The sequence below is a fragment of the Candoia aspera genome, chromosome 3 (genome assembly GCF_035149785.1).
Source record: "Candoia aspera isolate rCanAsp1 chromosome 3, rCanAsp1.hap2, whole genome shotgun sequence".
In the NCBI taxonomy this organism is placed as follows: domain Eukaryota; kingdom Metazoa; phylum Chordata; class Lepidosauria; order Squamata; family Boidae; genus Candoia; species Candoia aspera.
This window is the reverse complement of record NC_086155.1, coordinates 87,596,738-87,613,175: the sequence shown is the minus strand read 5'-3', so window position 1 is coordinate 87,613,175 and position 16,438 is coordinate 87,596,738. Positions and strand designations below refer to the sequence as shown.

At 38.6% G+C, this 16,438-nt stretch overlaps 2 protein-coding genes across 2 annotated transcripts in view; one reads left to right on the top strand and one right to left on the bottom strand.

The window, feature by feature from the left end:
• LOC134493611 (very-long-chain enoyl-CoA reductase-like) overlaps window positions 1-7,374 on the top strand; it is a 28,665-nt gene extending 21,291 nt beyond the window's left edge. The window contains exons 10-13 of the mRNA XM_063298292.1: window positions 2,944-3,007; window positions 3,782-3,870; window positions 5,498-5,543; window positions 5,631-7,374. Coding sequence (XP_063154362.1) covers window positions 2,944-3,007; window positions 3,782-3,870; window positions 5,498-5,543; window positions 5,631-5,758 — 327 coding nt within the window. The 3' untranslated portion in view covers window positions 5,759-7,374. The remainder of the gene's footprint in view (window positions 1-2,943; window positions 3,008-3,781; window positions 3,871-5,497; window positions 5,544-5,630) is intronic.
• A 2,638-nt stretch (window positions 7,375-10,012) lies between these two features.
• The window catches only part of ABCA4 (ATP binding cassette subfamily A member 4), a 111,884-nt gene continuing 105,458 nt past the window's right edge, over window positions 10,013-16,438 (bottom strand). Inside the window, exons 44-49 of the mRNA XM_063298291.1 lie at window positions 15,659-15,800; window positions 14,186-14,320; window positions 13,460-13,563; window positions 11,705-11,797; window positions 11,293-11,542; window positions 10,013-10,541 (exon numbers count right to left, since the gene is read on the bottom strand). Of these exons, the coding sequence (XP_063154361.1) occupies window positions 10,419-10,541; window positions 11,293-11,542; window positions 11,705-11,797; window positions 13,460-13,563; window positions 14,186-14,320; window positions 15,659-15,800 (847 nt within the window). The 3' untranslated portion in view covers window positions 10,013-10,418. The remainder of the gene's footprint in view (window positions 10,542-11,292; window positions 11,543-11,704; window positions 11,798-13,459; window positions 13,564-14,185; window positions 14,321-15,658; window positions 15,801-16,438) is intronic.

Below are 16,438 nucleotides of genomic sequence, written 5' to 3'. Positions count from 1 at the left end.
AGCTGGTTGGAGGCCTTTGGGGACAGAAACAGAATAGTCATTTATCATTTATTTTACAATTTATATCTGCTTTTCTGCTCCCTGATTTGAGGAAATAAGCATTCTCTTCATATTTTTACACTTTGCAATAGTCAAAGGAATAGGTATACGAAGTTTGTCTCTATACATCACATAAGAGATTGAGTGCCATCGTGGAAAATATGTTGCAATCTTCAAATAAATTAAGTGAGTGAATACGTTTTGAATTAGAAGCTTGTGTCGGTAGAGGGCCAGCAGTGAAAAGAAGGGAGGAAAGAGAGGAGCAAGGTGAAATAATAGATGGAAATAAAAAACATTCTTAATAAAACATTTATTGTATATTTCAAGTGAATGCTTTACAAAAGAGGGCACTGTGATGTAGTGGTTATGGGATTGGACTGGACTGGACTGGAGAGTTTTTTCCATTTGACCAAGGAGCTTGCTGGTTGATTTGCAGTCGCTCATGTTTTCTCAGCCAAACAGCGTTATTGTGAGAATAAAATTAGGGTATAGCACTTCTGTGTTTCAGAGGACTCACCTCCAAACAATTCCTTATGTGTATGGCATCTTCCGTGTTTGTGTGGAGCTTGTCCTTTTGTTTTTAAAAGGAGGGAAGCATGTGTTTCAGAGGCCACACAATTTTCTGCATACTAGGATATTGTTTCTAGTAATTCTGTGGATGTTGATATACTACTAGCAACTTCCTGAACTAATTTACAGTAACGGGTATGTAATTAGTACAGCTTGGTGGAAACTGGAAGCTCAGAACCCGGTACACAGTTTTAACAAGGCCATTTGAGCCCAGTCCTCTGACATTTTGGAAGAAAATTACTGTGGTCAGATAGTCATTTTAGCATGCTATTTATTTAGTTCTGTTTTTAGCTTACCTCCTATCAAAAATAATCCCTATTGGTTGATGGAGAAAGAACTGGAGAAACAACATGGAGCTTTGCTTTTGTATATGATCACTGCTGCGAGATTATTATATGCACAACGATAGAAAGATCCACAAATACCTACTGTGGAAGAATGGATTATTAAAGTAATGGACTTGGCTCAAATGGCGAAGTTAACAGCTTTAATAAGTGATAATACTGTTTCTAGATTTGTCTCTTTGTGGCAACCCCTTTTCGATTACTTGCTTGCGTTGGAAAAAAATGAAGTTTTGATTGTGGCTTTTGATGATTAGGTGGTTTGTTTTGATAGAAATAATGTTAATATGGATTAATTAATGCTAAGAGATTATCCTTTTTCATTGTACTTATATCTGTATTGGAAGTAGTCGGAAGCCACCTTCTGTTTCTATTTTTTATTTTCACTTTTATAGTTTTTATCCGTTTTCTTTTAGTTCTATCTTCTATCCTTACTGTACTCTGTTTTTGTATTTTAACTATACTTTGAAATATAATGTAATAAAATTCTTATTAAAAAAAGTGATCCCTATTAGCTCTCCACAGAGACCTAGCCTGGGTTTTCTCCCTGTCCTGGGCCTATTCTGTGATGTGTATTTTTTTTTAATCAGCATTCTCAATTATGTGTTAATGTCTTTGATTTTATTGGGTTATTGTGGTTTTTGTGCTGTATTATAATTAAAAAAAAAAATCTACACCACCCAAGTTGTCACAAATTGTGAGAAGGGCAGCCTTATAAATCTTTTGAACTAAGAAAAAAAATATGAATTAAAATGAATTGTTAGCATGATAACAAGCTTAAAGTGAATGACTTGGTTTATATTTATTTATTTATTTACTATCCCGTCTTTATTATTTTTATAAATAACTCAAGGTGGGGAACATTTATTTTCTATCCCACGTTTATTTCTATAAATATCTCAAGGCAGCAAACATACCTACTACTCCTTCCTTCTCCTATTTTCCCCACAACAACAACCCTGTGAGGTGGGTTGGGCTGAGAGAAATGATTGTCCCAAGGTCACCCAGCCGGCTTTCATGTCTAAGGCGGGACTAGAACTCTCAGTCTCCTGGTTCCTAGCCCGGTGCCTTAACCACTAGACCTGTGTTTAATAATATAGATTTTTGGAAGTTTGTCTACTAACTTGCATATTTGCAAACATTATTTGCAAATTACTGTATACTTTCAGAATGTTCAAAGAAACCTGGCATAAAATTTGTTAAATGCCTATGGCATTTTACACACTTTTTAATAGTTTCCAAATAGGGGCAATGAAGAGTCATCTGCAGAAGTATTTTTTTTGAGAGTTCATCAACAATGCATTGTTCCTGATTTCCTAAAGCAATGAAGGATTTTTTTAAATTCAGAAACAAGCCTCTGTGTGTTTCTAGAAGAATCATCTGGGTAAATCCCATATGAGCGCACAATTCCAGCGCCCAGCTGCCAAGTGGAACGGTTGAGATACAGCGTGGAGGCTGACAGTGGAGCTAGAAAAGTAACTCTTCCTCTGATTTTGAATAGCTGTCTGAATTGTATCCCCAGAGCCCTGGATAATGTAATGCACATGCCTTAAGATGGATCAGTTTTTGCATAGATAAATCAGATCTGAACTTTTTGTCTTGGCAGTTTGGGGAATGACCTAGCAGAAGAAAGACACTCAACTGCATCATAACAATTTGTAACAGCTGAAGCTTTAGTTGAAGATGTGCCAAAAAAGCTGTAATCAGGCAGTCCATAGGTACAATGATGTAAACAGAAATTAGATTCTGCTTTTCAAACAGGACAAAGTAGATGCGATTTTAAGGAATCCTCCCTAACTGGTTTCTTCCAGATGTGTTGGGACTCTGTGAATTCACTATCAGAATGGGAGCCCAAACTATCTGAAGTACACCAAATGGGTCTGTATGAAAACTAGCTCTGATGGATTAGGAAAAATATATTTAGAACCCTCCTCTATATTTAAAACTGCCTATTCTTTCATTATTTTTATTTTAATTCACTCTCTCTTTGCAGACATGTGAAGCTGGAAACTTTTCTATCCATGTTACACTTAGTAATCTGAGAAGAGATGGGAAAAGCTGAGTATTTTGCTTCTAATTAAATGTTGTTGCGGTTCCTTTTGACTTACGTTTGTATGAATGTATATGTGAATAGAGTGATCTTACAGAGGACCTCTTCAGTGAATCTGGCTGATTGTAATATCCTACTGTGAAAAGTAGGATGAGAGAAATATGGTCTGTAAGAAAATGTAATAGTGTGGAACATTCCTGTTTTGGGTTGTAATGAGTTTGTCTTCCAGGATACTGTATTCTATCTGTTCTGCACCCCCATCCCTACTTTTCCCCAAGAGCATTCCTTGTCCAGTGAGCATGCTTGCTTGTTATAGGCTCTTTTTTTTCAATCTCACCTTCTGCCCCAACTATGGGGGAAAAGGGCTGTCTCCTTTTTCCTTTGTGATTGCGCTACCTCTGATCAGCGTATTATCTTTATTGTTGAGACAACTGTGAGGCTCTCAGCCCTTAGAAGCATAGGAGGTTTCTCTGAAACTGCTTGTAGGTCTTCCCCAGTCTTTGGCTGTTTATCTTCAAGGGATGGCAGTGGTGGGACTATTGAAAGATAGATACTTCATTCATACTGTAAAATGCTTTGAGGGTGTCAAGATGTCTTTGATAGGGTGGTGCAATGAAAAAGCAGATGAACTATAGAATTTTATGAGAATAATAATTACATCCAGATTATTGATGTTACTCCTCCAAGTCTTGTGCTTAAGGGAAATAGTGGATTTATTTTTTAAAAAACTACTCAAAGCAGAGCAGATAGTTTTAATTTTTTTGGATCTTTCAATTGATAGGATCCAAGACCTGTAAGATACCTTATCCAACGAAGAATCCATTCACGTGGCTATTTTATTTTGTGTCATGCCCTAATTATACCTATGAGGTAAGTATCTTTAATCATCAGACAATATTATAAGAATTAGGTTTTGCTTGATGTATATGTGCTCAACATTGCTATAAACACACTTACCAAGAAACACTTGAAAGCTTGAATTAGCTTGAGCTAAAATATGTCCCTGTATATGATAAGCCACAGAATTCTGTACTTTGCAGAGCGTGCTCAGAATACTACAGGAGAAGCTTTGAGAAGGGAAACTAAGAAAAAATGAATGCAGAAATGTAGCCAGGGTAAGCAATAGGTGAAACTGCTGCAAAGTACTTCTTGCAGATGAGATATTACCTCAGATTTGCTGCAGTTTCAAGGACACTTGAAAAAAAAAAATACAGTAAAGACTTGTTAAGAACTGCAAATGGAAAAAAACTACTATAAATCAGTAATAAATTGGAAATGTGTATAAATGGGAACATTTGTGCAAAACAGGTCTTGTAACTAGCCTTCATGTTACATTTTCACATCACACAGAAGCAACTTTGACAGGTAGTCTTCTAATTTACTTTATGTGGGCCATTTGAATATTCTGCCTCAAGTATTGAAATACATCAAGCTATTTTAGCTTCACACACACTTTTTCATATAGAACTGGGGAGGGCAGGAGGTAAATTTTGATGTACTACGATATCTCTAGGTGATTTTGCAAGGATTTCTAATTCCTAGTAATATAACAAAAGCAACCAAAAATTCTCCACTTTGCTAAAGATTATATAGCTAAAAAGAATATTTAGCATAATGACCAAACGTGAATTTTATGTTGAATATACTGGGAGAAGAGCAGGAAATTATTAATTGTTTAAAAATAATCAAAATTTTATTAGTTTTAAAATTGCTTCCAGGAAGGAGATTCTTAGCTCTACCAGCTAAAAGTATTCTGCAGTTATACTGTTTTTACTCCTTAATAAGCAGGGGAAATGATAGAAGAATTGATGCAAAAAAAAAAAGCATTACAAAAGGCAGGCAGTTGATATACAGTATTAACGTTATCGCCGCCCCATAAAATTCTGCTATTGAGACATGCCAATCGCACAATAAAAATCTTGAAGCAGTATGTCTTTTTTCCATCATCTTCAATTAGTAGATGTTAGAGTTCTTAAGTCTTCCCCCCAATACTTAAGAACTGTACAAATTCTTTACTTATCTTAATTATCTTAGGTGGGAAATTTTTTCACACTATTTAATGGGAGAATCTTAAACCAGAACTTCATATATGTACAAATGACCTATATCATCATGGATTGAGATAGAAGAAAAACGTTTTGCTGTAGCAACTGAAAATAGACTAGTTATAATTTCAGAAGGGGAAAGCATGTGTGCATTGCGAGAATACTGAAAAGGTCCTCCTGTCTTTCTCTATTGAAAATTTGATTCAAAAGCATTCAAATAGATTTTTTTCTAAAAAAAGAAAGGACTTTTAAAATATATTTCTATTGGATTATAATGCATATCCAAAATATTGGTTGTGTCTAATTATTTGCATGTTTATATTTTATTGCTTTTGTTTTACAAACTGATACTAAAATAGATATGTTTGATTTTTTTTTTAATGTAAAGGGACTAGTTGCTTTTAGCAATTTTAATCATGTGAAACAGTTCTAAATCTTCTTGGCCATTACAGCTGGGAACATGGATTGGTTTTACTATCATGACTCAGTGCGTTCCAGGTGAATAGCATTCTTGGTTTTAAAATTTTGGGGTATTGTTCTGAATAGAATATTTTGTAATGTTGACCACTTTCCTATCTCTTGCAGTGGGATTGTTCACCTTGCTGTGTTTCATTCAGATGACAGTCTGGGCAAAGGACAAACACTACACTTATATACGAGAGTTCAAGGATTACCCTAGTTTTAGAATGTCCATCATTCCTTTCTTACTGTAAGAGCCATATTTTCCCCCTCCTGAATTACAAGCAGCAAAATGGATGGGCCTCCAAGAAGGCTATTGGCAAAGGAGCCAGGCTATGAAGATAATTTAGGTTGACTATTTCAGATGCATGTTAATGCTGTGCTACAGTGAGAAGTTCTGGGTGCTCAAAAGCCACACTTCCCTTTCTGATATGCGGGTTTTAGCCTTGACTCCTCTTTTTCATCTTATTGCCTTAAGGGTCATGAAAAGTGTTCAGATTTTATTGCAGTTTGATCAGCCAAGGTAACAGATGCTTTTGATGCTGCTTTGGATTGGACTCTGAGGCAACAAAATCATGCGAATCCATACTGCATCCAAAAGAGAAAAAGTTTTATTGTGAACTGCCCGGAGTCCCCTGTATAGGGGAGATGGGTGGTGATAAAAATATGATAAATAAATATAAATAATTAAAATGAAGGTTGCATCAGGTAGAAGGTGCTTGCTGTAGCAAGTAGTATAGGTCATTTATGGGAAATCTCCAGCCTACAGGCCTAATCTGGTTTATTTGGCTGGCATGTTGCAGCTGCGGGGCTTTGGCCTTAATCTAACCTGCATTGAACCCTGCCCCATCCCCCAAGGGCCCCTCCCACCACTGCCCTGCTGATGGGAAGTACATCCAGTGCATGACTTCCCCAGGAAAACAAATGCAGACCCACTGCAGACAAATGGTCCAAGAGCTACCTTTTGCTTAACCCCAAACTGGAAGACTTTCAGCAGCTCCAGCCAGCTTGTCCCCGTGCTGTGTTGTCCTTGACTGGGAAATGTGCACGCTGGACATAAGCATCTGTTCCTAACCATAATGACGCTGAAGTGACTTATCAAAATATGCATTGTGATATCACAATGCAAGCTCCACATCTTCATACTTGCACAGTAACATCCCACAAAAGTACATAGAGAAAGAGTTTACACTGCAAGGCACATTTCTTCACTCTTGTCCCATCCCCTGTGGATGCCTATGTATGCTGGACAATCACAAGAGCAACACGGGGCTTTTCTTGGAGAAAACACACAGTGGAAAACTGTTCCATGGGATTTATGACTCCCCTTAGTCCTGGATGGAGAACAGTATTTTTCCCCATTCTCCTGCACAGAAAAGGAGCTTCTATTTCTCTATTTTAAACTCCACATCCTGAAATTATAATCCATTGGGCCAAAGAGACTAGCCCAGGACTGGATCCAATTCCCAACCCTAGTGTAGATGAACATTTTACATGGAACTAGAGTAGGACCACAAAGAAAATACACTAAGAATAATTATCTGATGCAGCTGTTGTGTGGCCGTACCAATCAGCCACTCAGAATTGGTTATGACTGAGGGAGCAATTAAACCTAGTAAGATAAGTTTGTGTGGAGATTGCGTGTACAAATAGTCCCAATATAGGTAGTCCTCGGATTACAACAGCAGTTGGGACTGGGATTGCCGTCACTGAGCGATGCAGTCGTAAAGCATGATGTCACATGACCGCATCACTTAGCAACAGCAATCCAGGCAGTCCTGGTTGCTATCGTAACCCCAAGATGCAAGGGTCATTAAGCAGGAAGCTGAAGGAGTCCCAGGTAAGGAGCGCACGGGGGGTAGGGGAAGCCCTGGGTGGCCCAGTGCAGGACACACACAAGTTGGGGGAGGGGGGTGCTGTGGTGCAAGTGCAGGAAGGCTGAGGGAAGGAGGGCACGGCGTGCACAGGAAGGCCAGGAGGGGGGGCTTACCAGAGCTACTTGTGGGCTTCCCCATTGACTATGCTTATGGGAAGCCGGCAGGGAAGGTCACAGATGGCAGTCACCTGATGTGGGATGCTGCAGCCATCATAAGTGCAAGCTGATTGCCAAGCAAATTGAGATCATGTGACTGCGGGGGTGCTGTGACGGCTGGAACGTCTATGACCGGTTGTAAGTACCACTCATTCAATGCCATCACAACTTCGAATGGTCGCTGAATGAGAGTTCTATAAGCAAGGACTATATAAGAAAATTGGCTGCATGTAAAAAAATAGATAATGAAGGAAAAGGGATTTTTATCCAATCTTCAGCATGTTCTGCCTTCATGATGCCGTTAGATAGGGGATGCATCCCATACATTACCTTCACCCCATCCTGCAACCTAAAGTGATACTTCCACTAATGCTATAGCATCATATCCTACCTGCATTTCTCATGCTTGGAAATGCTTATGTTTATACTTCAATTCTATGCATACTTATCTGAACTGAACATAGGGTGACTGACTTCTAAGTAAACACGCATAGCAGCAGGTTGCCTATATACCGCAGTCCTCATGACTATTATGCCTGGTTACAAGGAAATACTAAACACTCCTCTATTATATTTTTTCCCTAAAATGCCCAATGTATTTTAAAGAGTCTCTGCAAATTGTATCAAGAAATCAGTGCAATGTTGTCTTAAATTTTTAAGAAGACCAACAACAAAGGAACCTGGGATTTTTCTGATTTATTTCTCTAGAAATAATGTACATTTTTTCAGCTATTTGTAAAGAGAATATGTAATAAACTGAAACTTATATTTTAAACTTGGTCCAAATTCGAATCTAATTATCCATTCAGTCGTATCCAACCCTTGGCAATTCCATAAGGCCAATTATATTTTGGCCTGTGTCTGCTTTGATTACATCCAACCAGCGCGTTCTTTGGCGTCCACGTTGTCTTTTGCCATTGACCATTCCAAGCATAACATCCTTCTCCAACGATGTTGATCTCATGACATGACCAAAGTAACTTAAGTTTTGTTATTTTTCCTTCTAGTGACATGTCAGGTTTTATTAACACTTCTTTATTTGTTATTTTTGCAGTCCAAGGGATGCGCAAGAGCCTCCTCTAACACCATAGCTCAAAAGAATCAATTTTCCTTCTATCCAACTTTTTCACCAACTTTCACAGCCATATGTAGTTATGGGGAACACGATAGTGCGGACTAGTCTACACTTAATCATCAAGCTGACATACTTGCTTTTCCAAATTTGATTCATACTCCTCATTGCCGTGCAACCCAGCATGATTCAGCATTTAATTCTTGGCTGCATTTGCCATTCTGATTGACCAGTGATCCTAAAAAGGTGAATTCTTCCACACATTCCACCTCCCCTCCATTATTATTTTGATGTTTCCATTCTTTGCAGTTGTCATGAGTTTGGTCTTTTTGATATTCAGAAAGAGGCCAAACTTCTTGCTTTCTTCTGAGTCTCACGATCTAGGCTTTAGGCCTTCCTGGGTTTCTGAGAGGAGGGTTGTATCATCCGCATATCGAAGATTATTGATGTTTCTTCTGCCAATTTTTACCCCAATTTTTGATTCAGCTAGCTCCAGTTTCCTGATGAGCACTTTGGCATACAAGTTGAATAAGAAAGGTGACACGATGTAACCTTGTCGTACACCTTTCTCAATCTTCAACCAATCAGTGTCACCATATTGAGTGTGTACAGTGGCTTCCTGATTCACATACAGTGATTTCACCAACTTCACCAAATGTAGTGGCACCTCAAGGTCTGCTAGGGCTCTCCATAGTTTGTCATGGTCAACACAATCAAAAGCTTTCCTGTAGTTGATGAAGCACATAGAAATTTTCGATATTCACGACATTTTTCCATTATCCATCGAACGTTTGCAATGTGATCATGGGTGCCACAACCCCATCAGAAACCAGCTTGGCCATCCAAATTACTGTACCAATCAATAGAAGACCCACTGCAGTGGGTGGCCAAATTTTGGTATATTGTTTAGCACCCAGAAAAGCAATATGCTCAATCATCAATGCTAAGTGAAAAGTTTTTTTAAAAACAACCATTGTCACACACAGAAACCCTGAAGTCTTTGTTGTACAGCAGATGGTACCTGTGAGAAGGTAGTTTGGAAAACAGTTATAATTATTTTTCTACTACATATTCAAATGATCTGTAAAACTTGTTAAACTGATAGGAGTTGGGGATGCCTTGTTAGCCTAACTTAGTTCAAGAAACCTTGAGCTGCAGTGTTCCCAACAGTGGCTGTCCAGTCTCTGAAGATCTCTAGAGAAATCCCATCATCTGTTTAACTGATTCCATTCCAATATTCAACTAGAACCGACTTCTATTACTTTGTGCCATTAGAACTAGCCTGCTCTCAGGGTAGCAGAAATCTTTGCCCTCTTTTATGTAAGACCCCCTTCAAGCGTTTGAATTTGTTATTTTATTTGTTTAAAATTTTTATAGTTGCCCACTTCAGTAGACTCTTGAGTGGCGACAACTTTGCTTTGAAATATATACCACCACCACAATAGCTGCTGCTGTTTTAAAGATTTGAACTGTTCAAAGTGGGCCTTACATAAGGTGCTGCTTGTTGTACTAAATAAAAATTTTAAACAGTGTCAGAATTAATAGCATAAACCAAGACAGTGAAAAATTAAAAGTTTCCCATTCATCCATAACATTTGGCCATCACATAGCAGGCCATTTATGGGTGTGGGCCATTCTCACCCATAAACAATACATCTGCCAGGTTAGTATCTACTCATTGGCCCCATCTCTGTTCCTAGTGGGAACCTGTAAAATTATTCTACTTGCTTTAAATTGCTGTGTTTGTGAGACTGCTGCTATGGTGTGGTCTTCAGCACCTGGGAATTTTGGTGCAGATGCCACACAGCTTTTATTTGCTTATTTGCTGATAGAAGACAGGAGTCACTTTCGTCTCTCTATTAGCTCCAGCTGCACGAGGGTGTAGAGGAATCTCCACATCCTCCATCTGTTGTTTAGCAAAGTTCACAAAAACCTGTGGGAGAAAAGCAGAGAAGTGTACAGCAAGAATTACCCTAGTCTGTTAGGAGACCAAGTTCTGGTAGAAATTGGGATGACAAAAAAAAAAAAGACAAAATGTGTCATGATGCCACCATACAAACCCTGGCCTTTTGTACTTGCATCCTGACATCTGACACAATTACACAAGTCATGGGGTTTGTGTTGTGATGTCATGTCATCTCCTCTGCAGACACTTAGGTGAGGAGATAAATCCAGAACCTCTCCAGAAGGTTAACCTCCCCAAGATCTGGGTGAAAAAAAATGTCATCTTCCCCCAGTGAATTTCATTCACAAGCTGATCTGGCAGAAGTAGCACTATGCTAAGTTAGGTTGATTCTGAAAGCTGGCATACCCAACAAAGCCTTTTTCTGCAAACAAGATATTTTATAAGGCCTGCATTAAATCCATGTAAAAGCACTATAAGAACCAAATGGATCACTATTCTACAGAGACGGAAAGATCTGAAACCAAACCATGATTATGGTGGAACGCCTTTCAATTTCCTTTGCCACCACAAAAAAATTCTAAACGTTTGACTGAATTGTCTGCAAAGATTAGTTCCAGTGAATGTGGCTCAACCTCACTTTCAGATAAATGAACTTCTGCCACAAATTGGGAAACTGAATTACCCCAGTTTGTAATATAGAGTATTGAAATGGTTCTGTAGTTGGGCTGTTCATGTTTGCTTAGTGGAAGATTTCCATTTTCAGAATATTTTCATTTACCTGATCTAGAGTAGTTTGTGAGATAGAGTATTCTTCAATATTTAGGTTGTCTTTACTGGAGAGAATCAACCTAAAGATCTTGGCCAGTGAGTAAGTACATATTTGGTACTGCAGCATGTTATAGTGCTTTTCTCTCTGTATGCCGCTTGGAAAGTTCAGGCGCATGAACTGTTCTGCAAGGCTGAGATCTGGAAGTAATCCAAGTTTAGGTGCCTTGATTTTCATGGTAACAATGTAGCCATCTCCATATCTATAAGATATCCATGATTTATTAAGTTACAAGTTTATTTGTGCAGTAAAACTCAAATTTATTTTATGAGGCATTTCATAACTAAAGATAAGACATAATTATTAAATTACATACTTTCATAAACCCTTAACCATGAACGTGAGATACCAATCTTCAGCTTACTTGTATTTGAGATCCTGGATGGTGCCCAGGCATTTGAAAGTCCCTTTAGCCATGATAGCTAGGCATGTACAGAGTGCCTCACATTCTTCCATGCTTGTAAAATGAGAAACACATAGCACTTTAAATTTAACATACAAAGCAAGAATCTAATTTCAAGAAATATGTCTCCTACAGTGACCTAGTTTGGTTTTGTCCTGTCAGTCTTTAACGAAAAAGGAACTTAAGACAGGAACTGAGGAGACTAAACCCTTTCCTAACAATAATCAGCTCCATTCCCATGATCAAGCATTTTATCCATGATAAAATGGAGAGCAAGCAACAAATCTAAGAACTGCTTGCACTGTCTTGCTGTGCTCTGCGAGCCAAGCTGTGCCATAAAGGAAAAAACTTGGTGAAACGGTTAGGCTACTTTAGACTGCAATAGTCTTGGAATTGCATTGTAGGGGAAGTTTCCATTTTCCCTTTTTTTTTTGCTACCTACTCTATTTTCTAAAAAAAAAAAATCCATAAAGAAGGATTGGTAATGCTGTCAGTCATCAATCTAAAATGTTTACATGTGATGACTGGGAAGACACAGAATGCTTTTCAACAAGCTTTTGCTGTACATTCACGCTATCTCATAGAATTTATATGTTACTGTCTTTCATTTGGAGCCTTCTCATATTTAACCATCACCATTCTTTCGTGCTTTTTTTAGACAGGAAAAGAAATCTGCTAACAGTGGAAACATGAACTTGCTGCATAAAGCCTTTAGATGGGTGGCTTTAGTGCAACCAGTCTAGAAGAACCAGAATTGAGGGGGAAAGTATCAGCCTCTGGTTCTTTTGCCATTCCTGAATCATCTCTATTCAGCATAGCCAGGATTCCTTTCAGACATTCAATATGGGATTGTCTGTAGCCCCTCTTGGATGCTGTTGCTCCTTTTTCTAATGAAAGAGGGAAGTAACTTTTGTTTAATGTCCCCAAAAGCGCTTTTTTTAAACATGGCAAATAAGCAGATGCAAGTCGCCTACAAGACTTTTAGAGGGATAGTTGAGCCATTTGCTAAGACCAAAATCCCCTGTATTCTCTGAGCATGACACAGCTATTCCTAAAACTGTGGGTGTTACTACTAGACCACTTTTCTGATACTCCCAAGTGACATGAAGACAATCTTTTCTCTGCTGCCTTCTACAATGGATTGGTGGGGGGGGGGCAGGTACACTCCAAGCTTACACAAACTTAAATTAAGATTCTACCATTGTGTAATTTATGTACCTGTCTGGAGCCATCTTAGCAAAACCTAAATGAATTCGTAATGGCAAGATTTATCATAACACAGGTGGAATAATTAGAAATTATTTCCAGGGCACTAAATTGTAATTTTGAAAAAGTAAAATAAGGAGTCAGTAAAGTATAACTGTTATGCACACTGGAATGGACCCAGACAAACGAGTTCAAACCCCTCCTCCTGTATGAAGCTAATTCAATGACTTGGGCTAGTCATTATCTCCCAGCCTAATTTATCTCAACAGTCTTACTGTGAGGATAAAATGCCAGGAGACAGTCACTGCTTGAAGGAAGGGTAGGATAAAATCAACAAAGGGTTGAGGAACCTTCCTGCATTAAGAAAGCTAAAGGAGAAGGTAGCCTTTTCCTTGACATAGGAGCCTCCCAGCTGAAATCTGAAGTGGAACAATCACTTCTCAATGAGCTGTGAGTGCTAATGAGGATGTAAGAATCAAGTCATCTTGATGGGAGCAGGACTTACATTACCTGTGGGAGGTTAGAACCACAGCTCTTCCATCTCTGATCACACTGACAATTGAGTTCCATAAGAAGCGTCGGGACTGAGGATCCATTCCTGTAGTTGGTTCATCCTATGAAAACAGGAATGCAGTAACTAGTATGTATTCTCAAGAATATATTGTGATGCAGTCCCCCCATTTATCACAGGAGTATTATTTTCAGGGTTCCAGCATTGTTATTAAGAGCCCCCAGAATAGACTCCCAACTTCAGGCAATGGAACAATTCAGGTGGTGGATTCCAGCCAAACATCTGATTGCTGTGGGGGATTTCAAGAGGAAAAATAGAAAAAGCAGACGACTTTATTTTCCTTTTAAGCCGCCTGATATCCTCTCCTACTGTATCATAAAGTTCAGGTTTTGGGGTTTAACTTGCTTACTCTTGCATGTGTTAAAAAGTAATATTTTTCAAGGTCTGGATGGTGTGTGCCTTGTTGTCCTTTAGAAGAAAAAGTGTATTTCAGCTATCAGAATTGTGTAAGAAGTCGTGACCTAGCTTACCAGTGTTTATTGAGTAGAGGAAGAAAGACAGGACAAAAAAGACTATTAGCAGAATTTGCAAAGAACTACTCCAAACAAAAAGTAACGGTGGTGGGATGAAGCTTTTGGGCCCAAAGGCTATTGAAGTGGATTTCTTTCTCGGTTTTGCAGAGTTGTTTTGGCAATTAATAGTTACCTTGTCACACAGCTACTTACTAGCAGGACTAAGGGAGGACAACCTATCAGTGCAATAGCAGTGGAAAGCTTGCGCTTGGTGCCACCACTGTATGTTCCTGCCAACTGATCTGCAAATTGCAAGAGACCAAGTTTCTGAATTCCCCACTCTGCCACCTGTGGAAAAAAAAATCAAGATCTTGACATCTGCTTAAAATATTACAGTTTTAATCCATCCACGATATGGATTTGTATCTGGGACTCTCATAGAGCAGGCTATCCCAATCTGATGCCAAAGCTCCAATCATCTCCATATAGCGTGGAAATAATCTGGAGGACATCGGATTAGGGAAAGTAGTCATAAAGGATGCTTTTCCTCTCTCCTTGTTGTGTTTCAGCACTTAAGACATCAACTGAATGGGAAGCTCATGCCCTCCAGTATCAGCAATCTCTGGTACATCTTATATACATGTTCAATTAATGCCAAGTTCTGGTAATATTCCAAAGGAAAAGGAGCTGGAGGGCAAGGGAACAGGAGGAAGTCATAGCAGAAGAGAATAGAGTGAAGCTTGAGCTGAAAAGCTAGAATTAACCTCGGAGCACTTAAAAATGATATCCACACAGATGTGTATCTCACAAGATTTTAGGGATGAGATTGCCAGCATCTAATGAGGTTTGGAACAATTTATTTATGACTCTATTCTGGACACCTATGACACCATGCAATGGTGCCCAGTACCTAAAGAAGTTGTTGACCCTTCCACTAAGCCATAAACTGTGATTTCCAAACCACAATGGAGGGTTTCATGTGTCATGCTTAGCCAAAACTAAACAAACCACATGGTGGCTTAATGTAATGTGTGAACCCAGCCTCTCAGAGGGATCTTAACACCCTGCAAGGACTGCTGAAAGAGCTCTGCCCATGCACTTAGCATTGTCAGTTTAATATTTTTTGTATGAATTACTATTAGAGAAATACAACACTTCCTTCTCAGTAAAATGTATACAGTATGATTCTGTTGTGACCAATATGCATATAGGAGAATATGGATATCTACTGAACAAATTGGTTTAGTTGGAATGTACTGCCATGGCGTTTACCATACCCCAATCTGATGCAGTTCAGACATCATGTGTGTAAGTTGCTGTGACGGCACAATATTGTACCTTTAGGTAGCCCCACTGCAAACTAAAGTAAGAACAAGTCCACTACTTTGCTTTTCACGTCTGTACATCTGATAATATAGAAGTATTCTGTAGACTGAAGAAACTCTTCTGCAGTTTGATTTCACCATGTGCAAGACTGCTACACAGAAATAGAAACAATAGCAGTGCAGGGTGCATAGGCAAGCAGATGATGCATTTTCATATGGATTAATGCATATTTTCCTTTAATATAGAAACAAAGTTTAATGTAAATCATCTATTCTAGCAGGAGCCACCTCACTTTTATGAATAGGCATCTTTGGATGCGACCGCCAAAACACACGGAAAATAAAGAAAAATTGTCCCTACCCTCTCAACTTCAGCTGCTGGGACACCACGCAGATGGGCATAGAAACACAAATGCTCTCTCCCTGTCAGTAGTTCATCAATAGCATCAAACTGTGGGCAGTAGCCCATGTTTTGGTGAACATCCCAGATTTGGGTCAATATGCTAGCAAAAGACAGTGAAAGTGAGAAAAAGAAAATCTTTGAGCCATATTTAATCAGTAGCTTTAGAGAGAAAAAGAATCCAGCTAAAGTATAGCAATAATTTAATAAAATAACACATTGCAATTAAAAGATTAAAATAAAATAAGACATTAATAACACATTGGTTAAAAGAAATCAAGTTAAATCCCTATTAATTAGCACTTCAGATTAAAAGATTATTCACTTTACCATATGATGAAGTAAGACAACTAAGCATACACCTTCTGGAAACAATGTGGATGCAGCACTTTGTTCTTTCATGTGCACAGAATGACATCCTTGGCAAACAATGCAAAACTGAGTATATACTATGATACTCCTATCCACTCTGAGGTTTGAAATCCTCACTGTAGACATGTATCTGTGTAGGCAGATCTACCAACTTCAGGATCACGTAAATATTTGTGAGATCCCAAACCTAGCAAATAAATGACACTATGCTGCACTGGTTAAATTAATCATGATAAACTGTGCAAATCCAGACTGTCTGGGTTGGAGAAACTATCTTCAAGGATTAGTTTTTTCTTGTCCAACAACCCAAGTAAAGATGCTATTCCTATTTCAGTGCTTCAATACCAGACCCCAGTTAGGAGAGAAACT